Source organism: Purpureocillium takamizusanense, chromosome 10, assembly GCF_022605165.1.
Source record: "Purpureocillium takamizusanense chromosome 10, complete sequence".
NCBI classification, from domain to species: Eukaryota; Fungi; Ascomycota; class Sordariomycetes; order Hypocreales; family Ophiocordycipitaceae; genus Purpureocillium; species Purpureocillium takamizusanense.
In genome coordinates, this window is record NC_063077.1 from 1,299,266 (window position 1) to 1,318,959 (window position 19,694).

The following is a 19,694-nucleotide window of genomic DNA, read 5'->3' on the forward strand; positions in this document are numbered from 1 at the left end:
TCGGGCCGGGGGGCAGAGCCGAACCTGTGCCGCGAGCCGGCGAAGCAGCAGCAGCAGCAGCAGCAGCAGCAGGGCGGAGGCTCGAAGCCCTTGAGATGACTCTCAAGGTAACAGCGAGGAGGGCTGGCTGCTGTCGCAAAGTGATGGGCGGGCGGCGCAAGGGTGTTGCCGGGTCGCGCTCGCGCACGGGGTCTCGGTCTCGGAAAGGCGACTGACTGGATTGGGCCGGAGTCGGGATGGCTGTTTGCTTATTGCGCGAGCCCAGGCAAGGCCAGTCGGTGACCAGGGTGATGCAGCTCGTCGGCGTGGGCCGGACCGTGGGGGGTGGTGACGCCGTGTAAGTGCGACGGACGACCTGGTTTGCGCAGAGCTTCGCGAATGCCCGTCACGCCTGCGTCCCGATGCCGTGGGCGTCGAGCGAGAATGAGGTTGTCGATGGTCACGCGGGCCGAGTCGACGGACGCAGGCTGCCTCAGCGGGGGGACGACAGAGCCGATGGCGGACCGGCCAGACGGGGCAGGCGATGGAGGCCGCTGGCGCTGACGGATGAGTGGGCGAGTGAGTGAGTGAGTGAGAGTGAGTGACTGATGAGTGAGTGAGTGCGACGAGCCGAGTTCGGTCACGGGTGCTTTGTCGGGCGGGCAGGGACAAAGCAATTCGGTCTTGCGTCGAGATGGAGGGGACGTCGGTTTTCAAATTTTGGCCCGACCGACGGCGGGACCCTGCGCTGCCAACTCAACTCGACCCCGTGGTGGGAGCAAAGCCGCAGGCAGGCAGGCGGGGGCGATGAGGTGGGCAACGGATGGCAGTGGGAACCTTGTGGCGGCTGGCGGGCGGACCCAAACCCGAGCAACGTCGGTGGCGGCCTAAAGCAAGGTACGGCCCAGGGAGGTAGGTACCTGAGGAGCGTCGCCCGTGCCTCCAGGTTTGACTTATCGCTGCTGCTGGTGCGCTGGCTGTGTTGCGCTGCGCTGCGCTGCTGGGTGTGCTGCGAGGGGAGGGGTCGGCGGCGGCGCTTGGCCGGTGGGCTGTGGCAGCGGGTGGAGGGTCTCGTGATGCCGATGGATGGCCGGGGCGCCGGGGGACCGGGGGGGGGGGGAAGAAAAGGGCGGTATGGCCAGCCACTGATCCAGACGGCCTGGGCCCGAGGGTTGGATGCTGGTGGTTCGTCGGGTGTCGTCGACACGAGGATATCTCGACTGTCGAGGCGAGCGTGCTTTGTAGATAGGCCGGGTTCAGCTGCGCTGCCAGCACAACGGGATGCTGTGTCGCGCTGCGCTGCGCTGCACTGCACCGAGGTGTGCTGCGCTGCACTGCGCCGTGTCCGGGCACCGGTGTTCGCCTCCACTGGAGACGACGGGAGGGACGCTGCTGGACGCTGCAGGCTGCCAGCTGCTGCGAGGACGGACGGGGCGGGGGGCACGCCGAGCTGAGAGCGGGATGAACGCAAGTGAAGCAGATAACCGCAAGGCGACGGCACGATGCCAGACCGACAACGACGACGACGAGAGACGCAGTTTGAGAAAGAGGCACGAGTCGAGTAGTGTGGAAAAATGGAAATTGGCCACGACTGACTGATGGCGGAGAAGGTGGACGTGGAACGGCCACGACCGAGGTGCTAGTGAGGTGTTTATTAGTGGACGCCCGTACCTACTAACTCACCATTAGATGCCCATAAGAGCTCGGCCCCGTCCAGCTTGGGCCCGGCAGAGCGCAGAACAGCGCAGCACAGCACGGTCCCGTCGTCTTCGCGCCCTCCTACTGCCGCCTCACAGAACCTTACTAGGTATGGTTCAGGGCAGCAGCCGCAGCGTCCCAAAGCAGGCAGCGAGCGATCCCTCACTGGTGGTCATCACCTACAAGTTAGTTAGTACCTACGACTATTACGACAGGCAGGGGCCCATCGCGACGGGAGGTGAGGTGGATTCCACGGTTCCAGACAGCCCCAGCGGCGAGTTCCGGAACACCTCCACTGGAAGCCGCCCGCACGCCAGAACCCGCCCATCCGCCGCCGCCACCCTGGGCCCACGCGACTGGACTCCATCATGTCCGACAGGGGGCCGCATCGCCTCAGCCCTGTAGGCACGCGTTCCAAGCCCCCCCCCCCCGCGTGGTCTTTGGGCCACTGTCGCCAGGGAGGAAGTCGTCACTGCTTTGCCCTGGCATCAATCAATATGGCGCTTTGCCCAGGGGGTCTTTGCAGGCCCAGCCCGGCCCAGCCCAGCCCAGCCCAGCCCAGCCCAGCCCGGCAGCTGAGATGATTTCCAGTGGCCCCCGCCAGACCGACCGGGGGATCCGACATGGCCATGGGTCAGGCCGCTTTGCCATGTCGGCGGACATGCCAAAAGCCCACCGCAATCGAGCACTCCAAAAAGTCCCGTCCCCTGGCCAGCCAGCCTGCGAGGACTGCCCGCCCCCGCGATTCGATTCGTTCCCGGCATGGCGGTTATTCGCTCCAGTCGTCGGTTCTCCCCGGCCAGGTCAGCGTCGCAGCGGACAGCCGTTTGAGCATGTGGTCACGGTCGCATCTTTGCCTGCTTCTGGTGGCTGCCCAACATCGATCACCCTTTCCAAGACACGCGGTAGAATGTTCCAAAGGTGCTCTCCACGACCTCGCCACCGGGCGATCGTACGAGTCCGCCGAGGCGACGGGCGGCACCTTCAAATCGGGCCATCTGTGCTCGACCTCGATCAGGTGTCGGATCCGCCAGCTGAGACGAGACAGCGGCTCACCCCGAAGAATGAGGCATCATGGCCCGCCGAGAGATGGGGAAATGGGCCTCGGCATGGCCCCAACCTGGAAAGCAAGGAATGCCCGCCCGGTGCCAGTACTGCTACTAACTACTACGTAACGTTATTGTTTACTTGAGCCTCCCCTCCCACCAGGATGGCCGGCACGCCGAGATTGGCTGTGGCAGAGGCACACGGCCGCCTCGATGATGGATGTGGTGGACAAGTGTGTACACCTACCGCCGGATGTTGATGGATGCCGTGCCGTCTAGCAGTCGGCCGCTCAACAGGTCAGAGGCGGCAAGCAGGAAGGAATACAGCGCCGCCGGCGCCGCGTCTGTTGGGACCCCAACCTCGCAGGACGCGCAAATCCAGGGCGACTCAACACTCGACGTGGCCAGCGAGGCTCAAACAACCCAAACATGCTAGCGCAGTGCCGGCTGGATCCCCGCGTCGTGCCGCTCCCCGCGACGATGGGCGGCTGGCTGCCTGATTCGGAGCCTTGTTCGCGAACGACAGACCGCAAGAGTCATGAGAGCCGGGAGAGTGAGACGACGCTACTTCGCACATCCAGCCTGCATGACACGCAGTGAGGGCAAGCTCGCTGACGGCGGGCACGGACGCCTATGCGCACCATGTCAGTGGCATGCAGGCCCGGAGTGCCGGGCGCCGAGGGGTATTACCTTAGGTCCCTGCTTGTGCGTTTGGCTGGCCGCTTGAGACCTCGCTGGCTGGCTGGCAGTGGCCGTGGATGCCTCCTTCCCGCTCGTGGCCGGTGTACTTCGTACAAAGTACCGGCCCTTGGCTTCACCAACGACCCCTTTGCTGCGAACAACGTCGTCACAGCTTCATCACCGTCAACACCCTGGCCCGTAGTGAGGCGCGAGCAAGTCCAAAGCATCGGTCTCGCACCCACGCGGCCATCTCCCCAATGCAACAGCAGCTTGATGATCAACCTCGGCGCCAGCGGCGTCGCCCATCCATGCCGATTCGTCACCCACCCGCGGAAGCAGCTCGTGCCCCTCACCCGCAACCCGTCCGCTCATGCCGCCGTGGCGGCTCCACTCGGCGCCTGCTGCATGGCCATCCTTGCCAGGTCACCCATGCGTTCTAGAACGGAAAACGTGGTTGGCACTGCACTGCCTCGCCCCGGCTCGAGTGATGAGAGCGCGGTTGCTGGCGGCCTCGCACCTCCACGGGCGACTGACGGAAGAAATCGACGCTCGTCGCCACGGCCGGTATGACTCTCTTGCAAGCCGCAGCCTTGTCTCTTGGCTGCGGTGCGCCCAGCCCGAAGTTTCTGCATGACCCCTGGCAATCTTGTCAAGATCTGACAGTTGGGCACTTGGGCATCAGTGCCAGGACGGCACCGTGCTCGCTTCTCACACCGAGGCATCAGGGCCGTACCGTGGCGGCAGGGCCAGATCACGCGTGCGCCACCCTCTGCCAACGTGTAACCCTGCTGCTACGTGCATCCCGCCAGGCATCACCACCGGGCATCACCACCGTCCCGGTCATATCCCTGCGTGGGCACGCCTCGAGCTTGAATCGAACGGCGTCATCGGCCGCCGCCGATGCCTGCGCCGCGGATTACTATTACCCCTGCACGTCGAGGGCTAGACATTCCACTGTTGCCGCGACGTGTCGGGACCGAGCGACCGGATGGCAGGTGGACTGGCTCACCCTTTCCGCCTTGGTCGTCGGTGTAGCGCAAGAGCGCCGATGCCCGCGTCGCACGACTTCAGAACGGTTCCCTGGAGAGGCCTGCGGTCCTTCCCCCCATCGAGGCATGTCCTGCCGAGGCCCGTCCGTTGTCAAACTAGGGGGGCCGAAGCTGAGATGGGGGCGGGCCATCCATTATTCACGTCGTGTGACTCGCACTCGCCAGTCTGGGGTCGACGGTGTTGCGAAACCCCTTGCGACGCGAACATGCTCTCCAATTCGCGGGGACGATGGGGCCGACGGTGACATTGGCCGACGGCCCGCCTCGTCATGGCCATGGGATCACCAGAAGAGGCAGTCGTGTTCGACATCCCCGGTTTCAAGTAAGCTCAGCACGCAGGGGCAGCGAGGCACCTGACCATGCTCCCTTACATGGGGTTCGTCATTGGCGGGGAGACATTCCATCACGGTTGATCGCTGGGCAGATCAGAGTCGGGGTACTTTGTGCGCGGCCCAATCCCCCGGGCCTCTTTAGAGGCGACGTGCCATGCCATCTCGACCTGGGCTTTCGTCGTCATTCGCGGCAACACAATGGCAAGGCCGCCGGCGATGGCCCGGTGCCGTTGGCCCTGGACGAATGCGGGTGCAGGTGGAATCCAGGAATGGAGGCTCATCAAGCCGTCTCAGTCGCAGCCGGCGCCAGCGCCCTGCCCGCTGCAGCCCCCAGCGCCCGCCCCGCTCCGGCCCCGCTCCCGCGAAATGCCAGCCTGCCGCCGCGGCCGCGCCGGGCATGCGAGTCGCTCGGGCAGTGCTGTGTTCGGCGCCGGCGAGGGAGGGGCGCACACCGCTGCCGGATCGGCCGTGCCGACGCCGACGCAGCCCACCAACACGCAAGCAAATTTGTGCGCCTACCGACGTAGAGGTACGGAGTAGAGTAGTAGGGAACCTAGCAGCCGTAGGATGGTCTCGTAAAGACGCAACATATCGCCCATCCCTGACGAGTCGGGCCGTCATCACATGGGCATCGACGTTTCAAGCTGCCGGCAACGCTTTTGCCGTTGCGTTTGGGCGCATGTATGCAGCCGATCGAGGCAATCAAGTCTCGGCTTTTGGCACACGCTCCACGACCAGCGGGCCTTTTCATCTCGCAGGGCGCCGAGCCTCCTCCTCCTCGCCCTCCTCATCCGGCTGCTGCTGCTGCTGCTGCTTTCCTCCTAGCCTGCCCGCCATCTGCCGCCGCAGCGCCAACCAACTGCCGCCACACGACGGGGCCCAATCGAAAATATCTCTCCCTTGGACGCTCCTCGCAGCGCTGACCGTCGGCTCTGTGCTCGAGGGGGCCAAGCCAGCCTTATTATTGCACAGACATGCCGGCAGCGAGTGGCTTCCGCCCCGCCGCCTCGGTGTGCAGGGGTGCATGATCGATTGCAGGTGGGGTCAGCCTGTGGCGATGGACGATTCCCACGAGCGCCCTCACATGTGTTGGCTCTGTGACGCCTCGTGTGCCAGCCAGCAACTGGCAATTGTGGATTGACATTGAGTCTACTTTTGAATGCGTAGGTCGGCGATCGGGTACTGGCGCAGGTACAAAGTAGTACATCTACGGACTGTCCGCTGTTGACAATGGCAACAGGTCTGCCCTGGTATACCCCGGCTCGAGCGGCGGCGACCCATGGGCAAGAGTCGCAGACGACATACAGGCACCAAACTCACGCCAAGGCAGCAGCAACTCGCTCAAAAATTGGTTCAAGTCCGCGTCTTTGGGCAGACTGCATAATTATCATTATTTTAAGCACAGCCAACGCCACTGGTGTTTCCCAGATGTATTCCCCCCCTGCGCCTGCAATCAACCAAGCCGACCGACCCCTCTCCGGCTGCCGCCGCACACGGGGGCCCCAGTAATCGATGCGTAAACAGTCACAGACACTCACTATACGATGGATGGGCTTAGGTGACGGTGTAGCCGCCGTCGACGCGGATGTCGGCGCCCGTGACGTACTGCGAGGCGTTGGACAGCAAAAAGGTGACGGGGCCCATGAGATCCTGGGGCTGGCCCATCTTGCCCTGGGGGATGAGCGAGGTCCACTTCTGCTTGAGGTCCGGGTTCTCGTCGAGGATCTTTTGCGTCAGGGCGGTGAGCATGTAGCCGGGGGAGATGCAGTTGACGCGGATGCCCGCGTGCGCCCACTCGACGGCGAGAGAGGCGGCGAGGTGGCGGACGCCTGCCTTGGCGGCGTTGTAGGGACTGCGGGAGAGGGCATCAGCCGGTCGTCGCTCGAAGGAAGGCGGGGAGCAGCCTGGGGAATGAACTCACGCCTGGGGCTGGGGCACGTTGACAATGGAGCCGGACATGCTGCCAATCATGACCATGCTGCCGGGCGCCTTGCGCTCCATGAGGTGGCGGGCGACCGAGGTGGCGAAGAGGTAGGTGCCGTCGACGTTGACGGCCCACAGCTTGCGCATGCGGTCGATGGGGTAGTTGATGGCCTCAAAGTTCTCGGTGAAGCCGGCCGAGGTGACGAGGTTGTCGATCTTGCCGTGCTGCTGGATGACCTCGGCGATGCAGGCCTCGACCGACTCGGGGTCCGAAACGTCGGCATAGTGGGCCGTGACCCGAGGGATGCTGCATCGTGCGTCAGCGGCAGGATTGGGACATGAAGATGCTTCAGGCGGCGACTCACCGCTCGGCGTTGGGGTTCTCCTTGATGAAGGCGTCCACCAGCTGTTGGCACTGCTTCTCGGCCTCCTCCTCTGTCGCGCGGTCAGCATCTCAAGTCAGGGACGAGGCCTCAAATCGGTGGCGAAGCTCACTATTCATGTCGACGAGTGCCAAGTCGGAGCCCGAGTAGACCATGCCCTGGCCGATGACGAGGCCGAGGCCGCGCGCGCCGCCGGTGACGAGGCCGACGTTGCCATCGAGCGAGAAGCTGGCGAGCGTGGGCTTGACGTACTGGCCGGGCAGGCCACGCACGGGCTTGGAGGGTGGCAGCTCGTGCTCCTCGGGGTACTCGACCTCAATGTCCGAGTCGGTCCGCGCGTACTTTCCGGGCTTGTCACGGCGCGGAGGCACGTTGTGCAGGTTGCGCGCGGCGGCAAAGGACGGGCGCAGGGCCGCGGGTCGCACGGCTGAGGCGGCGGCCCGGCGCAGGGCGGGAGCGAAGACGCTTGGTCTGGCGGCCATTGTGACGGTTGTGATGTGTGAGGAAGTCAGTGTGAGTGCGAGCTCGATTGAGTCGCGGGAGGAAAGTCGAGACTCGATCAAGGGAGGGCGATCGAGGAGGACGCGAGGTGCGGTGGCGAAACGAACGGCGCAGGATGACGCCGGGGACGCAATGATCGTCGATGGGGTCAACGCCGCTGATGCTCAGGCAACCCAGGAGAGGCACGCACAAGCGAAGGGACGCAGACGAGGAGAGTCGACACACACGATTGAATGAAGAAGGCAGAGAGGAGGGAGCAGCAGACAAGCACCGGCGGAGGGCTTATATCCCAACTCACGAGCCCTGGGTGGCTCTGCTCTGGTGTGCGTCCGTCTCCAAAATATTCGACACGCCCCGAGCTCGTGAGCAACCCCTCCCCCCCCCTTGGGGCCTGTTCCCTTCTGGCGCGTCCCTGGCATCTGGCATCCTGGCCTGGCCTGCCCTGCCTGCCCGAGAACAGCCACGCATCCACGGCATCCCCGCTGCGGGCCAAGCGGTGGGCACTAAAATGGGAATCAAGCTCGCGCTAAAATCTCCCATCTCGCCGCGCAGGCGCTGTGCGGGTGATGCGGCCGGGACCCAAGTGGCGGCCCCCCCTTTGCATTTTGCCTCCAGGGGCAGCCGGCTGCCGTGGTCGACTTCTGGAGCCACGGGGAGCACGGTTGGATGTCCGCGCGTCTGTGTCTCCAGCGGGATGGATGTGGGAGTGGAGAGCGCCTGCACGCTCGGGGCAAGGTTCACCCTCGAGTCGAGGACCGAACGGGGTGTTTTTGTCGACGCGACATCGAGAGCCCAGACGCCTTGGCTGCAGCTCCGGCTTCGCAGGCGAGCGTGGCAGAGTCGATTTGGGTTCCATGCAGCGTTCCCCCCCACCAGAGCCCACGGGGAGGAGGGTTGCACGGGCGAGGCGGGACCGCGGACGGCGAGGCGGTGCTGGGACGCACGGCCGGGGTCGACAGCGGCAAGGGTCGCGACCGAGGTCGACGACGACGACGATGATGGAACAGATGGCCACGTACATGAACGCTCACTCAATGGGCGGCGCGAAGAGGGCACATCACTGCACTGCGAGTCTGCGCCTTCAACTGAAGCTGCAGGTGCTCACCGACCCGTCCCAAGGTCAGGCACTCAGCAGCAGGAGCTGCCTGCAATGTTGCAGGGTCCTGCCCAGGTGCGCTGGGGGGCCCCTTCCCATGTTCCCTGGCTTCGAGTGTCGCTCCTACCACGGCCGCTGGACGATCTCCCCAACGAATGCGCCAACGAGGAGATGCGCCGGTCACGCGGCACTCTGCGTTTTTCCCCTGCCGCTCGTCGCAGGCAGGCAGGCAGGGCCGGCACCCGCATGTCAAACCAGCCCCTGGGCGTCGTATCGTGCCTTTGCATCCACGCAGGCGTCCACGGCAGGCAAAGGTGTGCGTCGAGTGAACACAGTTCATGAACATCAAGTTATTGCTGACTTGTCTCTGCAGCCATCGTCGAGTCGTCGACCGAAATCCGCCCACAGCCTAGCCCTCCATCTCTGCTTCGCTGGCGAGCGGCATAACGACCAAAATCTGTGGCCACCCATCGATGGCGGCCACGCAGGCTGGGCCCACGCCGTCTCACGATGCTTGCGGATGGCGGCCACCCATCTCCGCGAGGGCGCCGCCGCTTCCGTGCGGCCGCCGACCCTCCCACTGGCTTCGTCCCCCGCGCTGCCACGCCCTCGGGATACAAGCCATCGCGGCGAACCCATGATGAACCAATGCCATTGTGTGGAATCACCTCGAGCTCACGTCAATCTCCTCAATTGCATCCTCGTCTTTCTCGCCCGGGTCTGCGACCGACCGGCGACCGATCACCGCCCGTGGGCTCCTCAACCAACTGGACTTTATGGATGCCTGGGTCGCCCACCCTCCACTACGCAGGGCTTGACGCTACGAGTGCCGACGCTGCTAGCCCCTCGTCGTCTCCGCCCCAGCCCCAGCACACCATCGTGACTTTTTCTTTTTGGTGTTTGCTCTCTTCTCCCACACTCCTGTCCACCTAGCAAACAGATTGTCCGAGGGCGCACACGCACGCATTCGAAACCCCCTTTTGCTCACTCTCATTCCCCCAGCCACGGGTGGTTCCACAGCGGTCCCGTGAGCACTCGAGATTTTTTTCTCTTACCGCCCTGGTTTCCTCTTTTCTGCGCGAATGCGAGCGGTGTCTCTCGTTTATCCTTTCAACCAGCTTGTCCGTCGCCCCTCTTTTCGGTCCTCATAACTGGGTCTCACGGGTTTCCGCACGGCCAGGTTTTGCGTCTAGTTGTTTTATTCTACTTTTGTGCGTGCTGCCACATGCACCGTTTCGGCGTGGTTACGACTATAGTACAGTGTTGTAGATATTGACCGGTTCTGCCAATTGATCCGTCGGCAGTGCTCTGCTGCCGCGATGCGCGTCGACGCATCCACTCCATCTGCCGACGCCCCTGTGGCCCGTGGGCCTGCATCCACAGTGCGTCTGCGGTGAGGAGGAGGTGAAACCCGTCCCGTCGCCGCGAAGCGTTGGAATCGCTCCTCATCTCAGTGCCCCGAGCCGCGTGCCTTCACCTCGGCGCGCGCCCGGGCATGCCGCTCTTGACTCTCGCGTCGTCGTTTCAGCGTGCTGCTCCGACCACCTTAGGCGTTGGCATACTCCTTGTTGAACGCGCGACCGATGACCATGCGGCGAATCTCGGACGTGCCGGCACCAATCTCGTACAGTTTGGCACTGCGACGGTCAGCTACAGGTCAAGATGCAGAGGGGGCAATGTAAAAAGACTTACTCTCGCAGCAGGCGCGAGGCGGGCATCTCCTCGACGTAGCCCATGCCGCCCAGCAGCTGGATGCAGTCGAGGGCGCACTCGGTGGCGCGCTCGGCGGCGTAGAGGATGGCGCCGGCGCAGTCCTGGGTGCGGATGAGGCCGCGCTCGTCGACCTTGCGGGCCGTGTCGTAGGTGTAGGCGCGCGAGGCCTGCAGCTTGGTGTACATGTCGGCCAGCTTGCCCTGGACGAGCTGGTTGTGGGCGATGGGCTGGCCAAACTGCTTGCGCTGGTGGGTGAAGGGGGCGGCGACGTCGAGGGCGGCCTGCATGATGCCGATGGGCCCGGCGGAGAGGACGAGGCGCTCGAGGTCGAGGCCCTCCATGAGGACGCGGACGCCGCCGTTGACCTTGCCGAGGACGTTCTCGGAGGGGACGAAGACGCCGTCGAACATGAGCTCGCCCGTGTTGCTGCCGCGCATGCCCATCTTGTCGAGCTTGCGGGCGCAGCTGAAGCCGTCGGCCGAGGTCTCGACGATGAAGGCGGTGATGCCCTTGGAGCCGGCGTCGGGCTCCGTCTTGGCGTAGACGACGATGACGTCGGCGTCGGGCCCGTTGGTGATCCACATCTTGGACCCGTTGATGAGGTAGCCGCCGTCGACGGGCTTGGCCGTGGTGCGCATGCTGACGACGTCGCTGCCGGAGCCCGACTCGGACATGGCGAGGCCGCCGACGCTGGTGCCGGCGACGAGGCCGGGCAGGTACTTTGCCTTTTGGGCGGGGGAGCCGTTGAGCTGCAGCTGGTTGACGCAGAGCTGCGAGTGGGCGGCGTAGCTGAGGCCGATGGACCCCGAGGCGCGCGACATCTCCTCCATGACGACGCAGTGCGCCTGGTAGCCCATGCCCAGCCCGCCCACGTCCTCGTCGGCCGTGATGCCCAGCAGGCCCGCCTCGCCGAGCTTGGGCCACATGTCGTTGGGGAAGGCGTTGCTGCGGTCCGTCCGCGCCGCCACCTCCTCGCTCACCTCGCGCCGCGTGAACTCTTGCACGCGCTCGCGCAGCTCGTCGAGCTCCTCGGACGAGGGGGCCTCGAAGCCCTTGGGGTGCTTGGACGACGAGTGCAGGCGCGTCTGCGTCTGCGTCGGCCTCGGCGTCGTCATCGTCATCATCGACGAGGGAGCGAATCTAGAGCACGCGGACGCGCCGCATCGCAGCGGGCGGGCGAGGACTGTCCGGCCGAGCGTCCGAAGGCTGCTGTTGCTGGCCATGTTGCGCGTGCGGTTGTATCGATCGACGTCGACACGGAGGAGGGGGAATTGATCGAGAGGCGAGGGCGCTGCGAGGGGATATGAAGACGCAGCGGTCGGGCGACGACAGTGCAGTGCAGTGCAAAAGCGACGATGACGGCGATGGCGACGGCGACGGCGAACCAAAACGGAGGCTCAAGGCCGAGGCAGGTCCGCGGCCACCCAAGGCTCAACCGCAGGTGGGCGGCTCAACGCGGCTGGACGCGGGCCGGTACCCCAGATTTTCTCGTCCGGGCGACGTCAGGGCGGCTCGGCTTAAGCCCCAGCAGCGCCCCAGAGGGACCCAACGCAGGTGCAGCCGCCACGGCTTACAGCACCTGCCGCCTGGAGCGGGCAACCACCACCGCCGCCATCGACGTCTGCGTTTCGTGTCTCTCCTCTGCCCTCACCCGTCTGCCCGCACGCAGACATCTGTCACGACACTCAATTGCCCCTCCGCAGGCCCGCCTTGTCGCCGTCTCCTCCTCGCCTTTTACCATGTCTCTCTCGCGGACGTCGCAGCAGGCGGCCCTGCGCCTGGCCGCGCGCCGGCCGTTGACACGCGCGGCGGCGTGCACCTCGTCCTCCGCCTCTTCATTATCATCCTCCTCCTCATCGCCCTCGTCCGCCTCCGCCCATCCTCGAACCTGTGGCAGCACTAGCACCACCACCACCGCCCGCCGCGGCGTCGCCAGCCTCACGCCGCCGCACCAGGCCGCGGCCATCTCGCGGCTGCCCACGAGCGTCGACGCCTCGTCGGACGAGTACCGCGACAACGCGCGGCAGATGGGCGAGGTGGTGGCGCGCATGCAGGAGCTCGCGCGGCGGGTGCAGCGCGGCGGGCCCGACAAGGCGCGCGACAAGCACCTCGCGCGCAACAAGATGCTCCCGCGCGACCGCGTCACGGCCCTCATCGACCCAGGCTCGACGTTCCTCGAGCTCTCGCCCCTCGCCGGCCACGAGCTCTACCCCGAGGCCGAGGTGCCCGCCGGCGGCATCATCACGGGCGTCGGCGTCGTCGAGGGCGTCACCTGCGTCATCGTCGCAAACGACAGCACCGTCAAGGGCGGCACCTACTACCCCATCACCGTCAAGAAGCACCTCCGCGCCCAGGCCGTCGCCGCCGAGAACAACCTGCCCTGCATCTACCTCGTCGACTCGGGCGGCGCCAACCTCCCCCACCAGGCCGACGTCTTCCCCGACCGCGAGCACTTTGGCCGCATCTTTTACAACCAGGCCCGCATGTCCGCCCGCGGCATCCCCCAGATCTCCGTCGTCATGGGCCCCTGCACCGCCGGCGGCGCCTACGTCCCCGCCATGAGCGACGAGAGCATCATCGTCGACGGCCAGGGCCACATCTTCCTCGCCGGCCCGCCCCTCGTCAAGGCCGCCACCGGCGAGGTCGTCTCCCCCGAGGACCTCGGCGGCGGCCGCATGCACTCGTCCGTCTCGGGCGTCACCGACTACCTCGCCGTCGACGACGCCCATGCCCTCACGCTCGCCCGCCGCTGCGTCGCCAACCTCAACTGGCCCCGCCCCGAAGCCGCCGCCGCAGCCACCACCACCGCCCCGGCCTCCTTTGCCGAGCCCCTCTACGATCCCGAGGAGCTCCTCGGCATCGCCACCACCAACCTGCGCAAGCCCATGCCCATCCGCGAGATCATCGCCCGCATCGTCGACGGGTCCGAGTTTTCCGAGTTCAAGCGCGACTTTGGCACCACCCTCGTCACCGGCTTCGCCTCCATCTACGGCCAAAAGGTCGGCATCGTCGCCAACGACGGCATCCTCTTCGCCGCCTCCTCCGTCAAGGGCGCCCACTTCGTCGAGCTCTGCTGCCAGCGCGGCATCCCCCTCGTCTTCCTGCAAAACATCTCGGGCTTCATGGTCGGCTCCGCCTCGGAGCGCGACGGCATCGCCAAGCACGGCGCAAAGCTCGTCACCGCCGTCGCCTGCGCCGACGTCCCCAAGTTCACCGTCGTCGTCGGCGGCTCCTACGGCGCCGGCAATTACGGCATGTGCGGCCGCGCCTACTCCCCGCGCTTCCTCTGGATGTGGCCCAACGCCCGCGTCGGCGTCATGGGCGGCGAGCAGCTCGCCGCCGTCATGGAGACGGTCGGCCAAAAGGTCGACCCGGAGCTCAAGGCCCGCATCGACCGCGAGAGCGACGCCACCTTTTCGTCCGCCCGCCTCTGGGTGCGTATGGCCCTTGCCACCTACTCCTTCTTCCTGCTCGTGCTGACCCGACCGCTGACCGACTGCCCAGGACGACGGCATCATCCCTCCCCAGCACACCCGCCGCTACCTCGGCCTCGGCCTCCGCGCCGCCATGGGCGGGCGCAACGAGGTCAAGGCCGGAGACACCAAGTTTGGCGTCTTTAGGATGTGATCTGGTCACGGTCACTGGACATGGTGTCCGCCACTGTACATATAGCTCCGCGTAAATGTCTCAAATGTAGAGGTTACACAACACTAGCTAGAGGACGCCGCGCGCGACGCCCCGACCAAGTCGCCGAGAAGCTCGTCTCGTCCGCCCGAGGCTTTCTGCTCCTACAGATGGTATCTAGTCCTTGAATCAACGCCGTCGCTAACTGCTTTCGGGAGTTGCATATGCACATCAAAAAGGAGCGTTGAAATGCTGTATACAAGATCTCCTCCCCTTCCACCACGTGGCGATTGCCGCTCAGCCGTTCAGGCCCGGCAGCCGCGAGATGCTCGCATATTTAATTGGGTTCGCCGGTGGCCAAGCAAGGTCATTGCATGTCTCGCCGTCGGCCGGAGCCAGATGTTGACGCGCCAACGACTCGCTCGCTGCTGCGATTAATGTTCTTGCGCCCAATCGGCCCCTTACCCACGTCAACCGTGAAGTCGACAAGGTTGATGGTGTTGTCGCCCCCGATGGCGACCTTTTTCGCCTCCTTCTCCGTCACTTGATCGTTGAGGCGCGTTTTGCTGCTGCTCGCTCGGCTGAAGAGGGCCTGCATGCCGGTCTGTGCCGTCTCGGCCGCGTTGACGCTCTCCTCCTGCAGAATGTACAGCATGGCCACGCGGGCAAAGTCGACGACCTCCTCAGTCACGGTGAAGAGGCCAGTCGGGGTGGACGTGGGCGAGCTCGTGGGCGAGGCTCTCGTGCTCGTCCCCGTCCTGGTCGTCGTGCTGGTCGTGGTCGGCTTGCTTGCGGACGGCGGCGCATACGACGAGGTGTCGATGATGAGCACGGGCGGTGGAGCCGTCGACTGGGGTTCGGGAGTCGGCCGCTGGTCCAGGTGCCTGCCGGTAAGAACGACGGTGGTGGCTCGCGGCACGTACGTGATGATAGAGATGGGAGGAAACCGTCCATCGCGCTTCACCACGGCCCTGGCCGCCTTATCGCTCGCGTCAGTCACCTCGTCGTTGGCCTCGCCGCCTCGCGTCGAAAAGCCGTCAAAGGTGACGAGCGAGTTTTGCGCTATGCACGACAGATTGGCCGTGTTCAGCTTGGCGAGGACGATGGTACCGGACAGGGGCAGCGAGAAGTTGGCGTTGCCCTGCGATATGAGCCGCGGGATGGCCCTGCCCAGGGTCACGTTGTTGATGCTGGCCGATCCGTCCGTCGCCACCAGGTTCGTCGTCGTGCAGCCCATGGAGCCGCTCTGGCCGCAGTTGGAGCCAGTGAAGCCGTTGGTGCAGATGCAAGAGCACACGCCCTGCGAGACCACGTTGGTGCCCGCGTTCAGGCACGTCAGCGAGCTCTGGCAGTTCGCGAGGGCGTCCTTTTCGTCGGGGTGGTTGCCGAGGTTCTTGAAGACGAAGAACTCCAGGGGCACTACGATCGCGGCGACGACGAGGCAGAGAAGGAGGAAGACGACGAGGATAAAAGCCCACAGCGGGAGGCCGCAGCAGCGACGCCGCTGCTTCTTGGCACCGTCGTCGTCGCCCACGACGCTCGACGCGCGAGAGTGGCCTCGCGCGCTCTGGTCAGCGACCGCCGGCCACGAGCTCGGCCGGAACCACGACGCGTTGCTCCGTCGGTTCCCCCGCGGGGTATGTACAGGAGGCGGAAAGGCAGCCAGCATGTCTGAGAGACCCGATTGGTGCCGTTCGTCAGCTTCAGCTCCGGTTAGAGACGGACGTTTTCTACACAAAACAAAGCCGTGACAATGTCGACCTACCGGACAGAGATCCATCGCCGTTCCTCATCGGACCCTTTTCGCCGAAAAATGTCAGGTCGTCCATGCGACTGCCTGGCCGCTTGCCCTTGTCAATCATGGAGGCGAGCCTTGTGGCCCGTCGTATCAGGTCCGGCAGACTCGTCAGGCTACCCCTGGCCTCGGCCGCCCGAACGGCGTCCATGTCCAGGCGGGGTGGTCTCCTCATGTTGGACAGGCGATTCGGCGGGCGGGACGTGTCTACCGCCTCCGCGGCGCCTCCGGTGACCGACGGCCCAAGGTCGGGGGCGAGGCCCGTCTGGTTGGTCGTCGCCGGCGTCGTGTCGGGCGACTGCTTGGCGGTCGGAAACGACCTGGACGAGCCGGTGGACGTGTCCACGTACCCCGTCCCACCGTTGAAGGGCTGCACAGGGGATGGCGCCGGCCTCGCGTCGCCGAGTTTGCGGCCACTGCCCGTCCTGTTCATGACGATCGCGGGTTTCCCCTTTTTGCCTATGCTGGCGCTTCGGACCAGCTTACTCTCGTCACCAAACTCCTCGTGCGTCGACTCCCTGTCCGTTAGGGAGTCGTCGAAGAAGGCGTCTCCATACGGGGGGCTGCCGGAGATGGGCGAGATGCGGTCCCAGGCCTCCGGCATGGCGGCGCTCGACGCGTACGAACCGTGCGACCTGGACCTGGGGCTCTCCTCGGGGATCGGAGATACAAATGACGTGGTCGAGTAGAATGACGATGCGCCGCGGCGAGCCGAAGGCGGCGGTCCGAGGGTGGAGCTCTTCTTGGCGGCGGCGCCGGACGGCGCCGTGGCTGGAGTCGGGGCCGGCACGGGGAAGTCGGGTATCGTGCCGATCGATGAGGTCGTCTGCCTCGAGGAGGCGACCGCGGGGGACAGCGCATCGTAGCCGCCGTCGCTCCCCACGTCCGGGCTCTGAGGGGCGTTGGAGCGGCCGGCAAAGTGAGGGCCTGGCTCTGGGGGGCCGGACTCGTCGAGTATGGACGGGACGTTGCTTGGACGAGGCGGCCTGCGCGGCGCCCGCGCCGATGGTGAGTACACGGGCTCCGACCTCGGGCTGATGGGAGACGCGGCAGGTCCGGGGAGCGGCCATTGAGGTGCATGCATCGGCCGTGAGATGCTGCGTCCCGCGCGTCCGTCTCCCGCCGGCTGGGGCCGCGGCTTCGTCAGCCGCGCAGGTCCGGAGGCGGCTGCCACCGGCAGGCGAGACGTCGATGCCGAGTAGTCGTCCCTCCGCGGCTCTGGATTCGTCGGTAGTTGGCGCAAGGGCAGCGACTCTCGCGGAAGTCCCGCCTGTACTCGTTCCCGCGCGCGCTTGACGGACCCGGCGGGGGCCGAGGTCCCTGCGTCGCCTTGATAGTTTTGATTCATTTTGTGTGCTCGATCGAGCAGTCTGTCGACAAAGTGTGGACAGCTTCAGTCGACAGTCCCAGATGAGCAATGACTATTACTGCGGTTGAAGGAGCCGCCCTAGGTCGGCCCCCTGTTCGCGGCCACCCTCTCGACGTCTGACTCGCAACACTATGCGGAGTCTGTCGGAACCGATGCGGCGGTCGTGTCGTCCACGTGTATGCCGTACCAGCGACTAGTCGAGATGTGTGCGGTTCCGCAACATGAAAGAGTTGGTTACTTCCGAAGCCGTCGGGCTACACGAGCGCATCGATCTATGCTCTCGTGGTCCGTCGTAAATGAAGGCCGGGCAGGCGCATGAAGTGAAAATCAACACGAATGTAAAGAGCAAAAGATCAGAGACAGCCCCTTGAACGAGTGCTGGGGATGCCGTTCCGAGGTCGAACGCTGCGCAAAGGCAGATGTGCGCCAAAAGCCAAAAACTGCGTCTACAGGTCAGCGCGCGCGAGCGAACAGAGTCGTGAGGCAACACCCGAAAGTCAACTTGCCAGCGAGGCAATTGGTGATGCGGTCACCGACTCGGACTCGAGGGCATAACCGGCTTGGCTGTACGGTACCAACGACGGGCTCTCTCGGGGTCACATACGAGAAACACCTGGAGTCTCAGATGGCACAACCAGATGGTCAACGCTCTCCGCCCTGTGCGCTCGACGGAGCGGATGCCGCGATATCCGGCCTGGACGGTGGTGATAGTCGCCCCAGCGAGCACGTGTGACAGCGTCGGCCAGCTTGGGCTCGACGAGAGAAGATGGATGAATGAAAGCGGGCACCAGCGGCCACTGATGAGTGCGACGGGCGGGTTTGATGCGAGCGCTCCGTCGTCGTGTCACGGTCTTTACCGGAGGTCGTGTTTCAGATCTGAGGCCAGCAAATGGTGTCACGGCATGGAAAGGCTGCGATGCGGACTCAGTAAGCTCTTGTCGACAGAACTGGGCGGCAGCCTCGCAAAGGACTCCGTTGGATGTTGGAACGGCTTCGCACCGCTTCGCGGCACGACGCAACGTCCTCCTCAGGGCGTCGGGGCGAGGGTGTCGCGAGGCGCAGCAGACAAGAGGCAGTTGAGGAGCGCGTTTTACCTTGTAAGTCACAAGCCACTCTGGTGCGGCGCCGTTTTGGGGGTGGAGACACGGGGTCGTCGAAAGGGGCCAGATCTCGCTGGCCGCACCCGAGGAAGTGAAAATAACCGTTCAAAGAAGAGAATGCCGCAGGCCACGTCCAGGAAGAAACAGGCAGCGACCGCTGGGTGAAGCTGAAGCCGAAAAAGGAGAGAAGCGAAGTGAGAGTGAGTGAGCGAGCGGTCGCGGAAAGAGGGGAAGTGCCAACGAGGCGCACAGGGCAGGGCAGGCCGCTGCAGGACCGGCGGACCGGGAAGGCACGATGGCAGCAAAGAAACAAGAACAAGAAGGAACGGAACGGAAGACGAAAGCGCCAACCAGCCCCACGGACAAGCGAAGAGGCAGCCACGCGTTACTAGTAGTAGTACTCCGCTCGCACCTGCCTCGACCCATTCAGTCACGATCGAGAACTTTGCTCGCACTGCGCTGGGGGAAAACCCAGTCGAGTCAACATCCATCCAGCCCGCCGGCAACAACAGACGGACAGCCCACCGTCAAGGGTGTGAATCAGCCGCCTGCAAGATTGGAGGAGGGCGGAGCCGTCCAGGCTGGCCTGTGAGGTGAGTTGCGTCGTCCCGATCCAACAAGCGCTGTGGGCTAGCGAGCCACCTTGGCCGGGGCTAATAAGCGTCTTCGTGGAGGACCCCTGTCGTCCGTCAATGCATCGTCCGTCCTTCTGAGGAGCCTTATTGTGCTTCCCTTTCTGTCGGACCCTACCAAGCACGTATCCGAGGCGAAAAGTCGACCAGGCGCCAGCCGGGACGCCGTCGCCCCGGTCAAGAGTTCGAAGCCTGGGTTCAATCACGGACGCGGCGCGAGACGCGTCGCTGCAACGGACTCGCATCCGCACGAATGCGTCCGAGCTTCGCCCAGCATCGGCCTGCCGCGGAGTGGGGACGCATTGCAGGAGGCTCGTTCGACCGCCTGTGCCTGGTGGTCACCACGTCATCTCGTCGCCTCGTATGCCACTTTCACCTGAACGAACAGCAAGATGAAGAAAAAGCGGTATCCTCGACGGAGCTGCTCTTGCAACGCGCAGTTCCGGTCGCTCTCCTTGACATGCTCGGACAGCGTGGTCATTTTCGTGAAGACCCGGCGGCGCGGCCAGCTGGTCCGAGCCCCAGCCAGTCCCGCCAGCTGCTGCTCGGGCCACGACTGTGCGCGCTCCCCTTGGCGTTGAGCCGGCCCCCTCACATTAGACTTTCTTCTGGGTCGCACTCTAGCCGACTCGAAACATCCCAGATTCTCGAACCAGGGTCATTTAGCCACTGAAACCACGCGGCGGTCCCTGGTAAACCTGGTCAAGCCACTGTCAAGCGGAAACACTAGCGCCCCTTCTCTGTCGCCGCCGCCGTCGAGCCAAAAAGGCTGC

At 64.9% G+C, this 19,694-nt stretch overlaps 4 protein-coding genes across 4 annotated transcripts; 1 reads left to right on the top strand and 3 right to left on the bottom strand.

Moving 5' to 3' along the window:
- Window positions 1-6,121: 6,121 nt before the first annotated feature.
- JDV02_009905 (D-arabinitol 2-dehydrogenase) lies at window positions 6,122-7,827 on the bottom strand. The gene is made up of 4 exons (XM_047991601.1): window positions 7,204-7,827; window positions 7,074-7,143; window positions 6,707-7,015; window positions 6,122-6,637 (listed from the first exon to the last, which is right to left on the bottom strand). The coding sequence occupies exons 1-4, from the start codon at window positions 7,571-7,573 to the stop codon at window positions 6,340-6,342; spliced, it is 1,047 nt and encodes a 348-aa protein (XP_047847613.1). The 5' UTR covers window positions 7,574-7,827; the 3' UTR covers window positions 6,122-6,339.
- A 2,047-nt stretch (window positions 7,828-9,874) lies between these two features.
- On the bottom strand, window positions 9,875-11,769 carry JDV02_009906 (Isovaleryl-CoA dehydrogenase). The gene is made up of 2 exons (XM_047991602.1): window positions 10,381-11,769; window positions 9,875-10,325 (listed from the first exon to the last, which is right to left on the bottom strand). Exons 1-2 carry the CDS (start codon window positions 11,622-11,624, stop codon window positions 10,235-10,237), a joined length of 1,335 nt encoding a protein of 444 aa, XP_047847614.1. The 5' UTR covers window positions 11,625-11,769; the 3' UTR covers window positions 9,875-10,234.
- A 240-nt stretch (window positions 11,770-12,009) lies between these two features.
- MCCC2 (Methylcrotonoyl-CoA carboxylase) lies at window positions 12,010-14,255 on the top strand. The gene is made up of 2 exons (XM_047991603.1): window positions 12,010-13,835; window positions 13,906-14,255. The coding sequence occupies exons 1-2, from the start codon at window positions 12,141-12,143 to the stop codon at window positions 14,026-14,028; spliced, it is 1,818 nt and encodes a 605-aa protein (XP_047847615.1). The 5' UTR covers window positions 12,010-12,140; the 3' UTR covers window positions 14,029-14,255.
- JDV02_009908 (uncharacterized protein) lies at window positions 14,074-18,961 on the bottom strand. Its single transcript, XM_047991604.1, has 4 exons — window positions 18,284-18,961; window positions 17,794-18,100; window positions 15,791-17,629; window positions 14,074-15,726 (listed from the first exon to the last, which is right to left on the bottom strand). The coding sequence occupies exons 3-4, from the start codon at window positions 17,166-17,168 to the stop codon at window positions 14,393-14,395; spliced, it is 2,712 nt and encodes a 903-aa protein (XP_047847616.1). The 5' UTR covers window positions 17,169-17,629; window positions 17,794-18,100; window positions 18,284-18,961; the 3' UTR covers window positions 14,074-14,392.
- Between the last annotated feature and the right edge of the window lie 733 nt (window positions 18,962-19,694).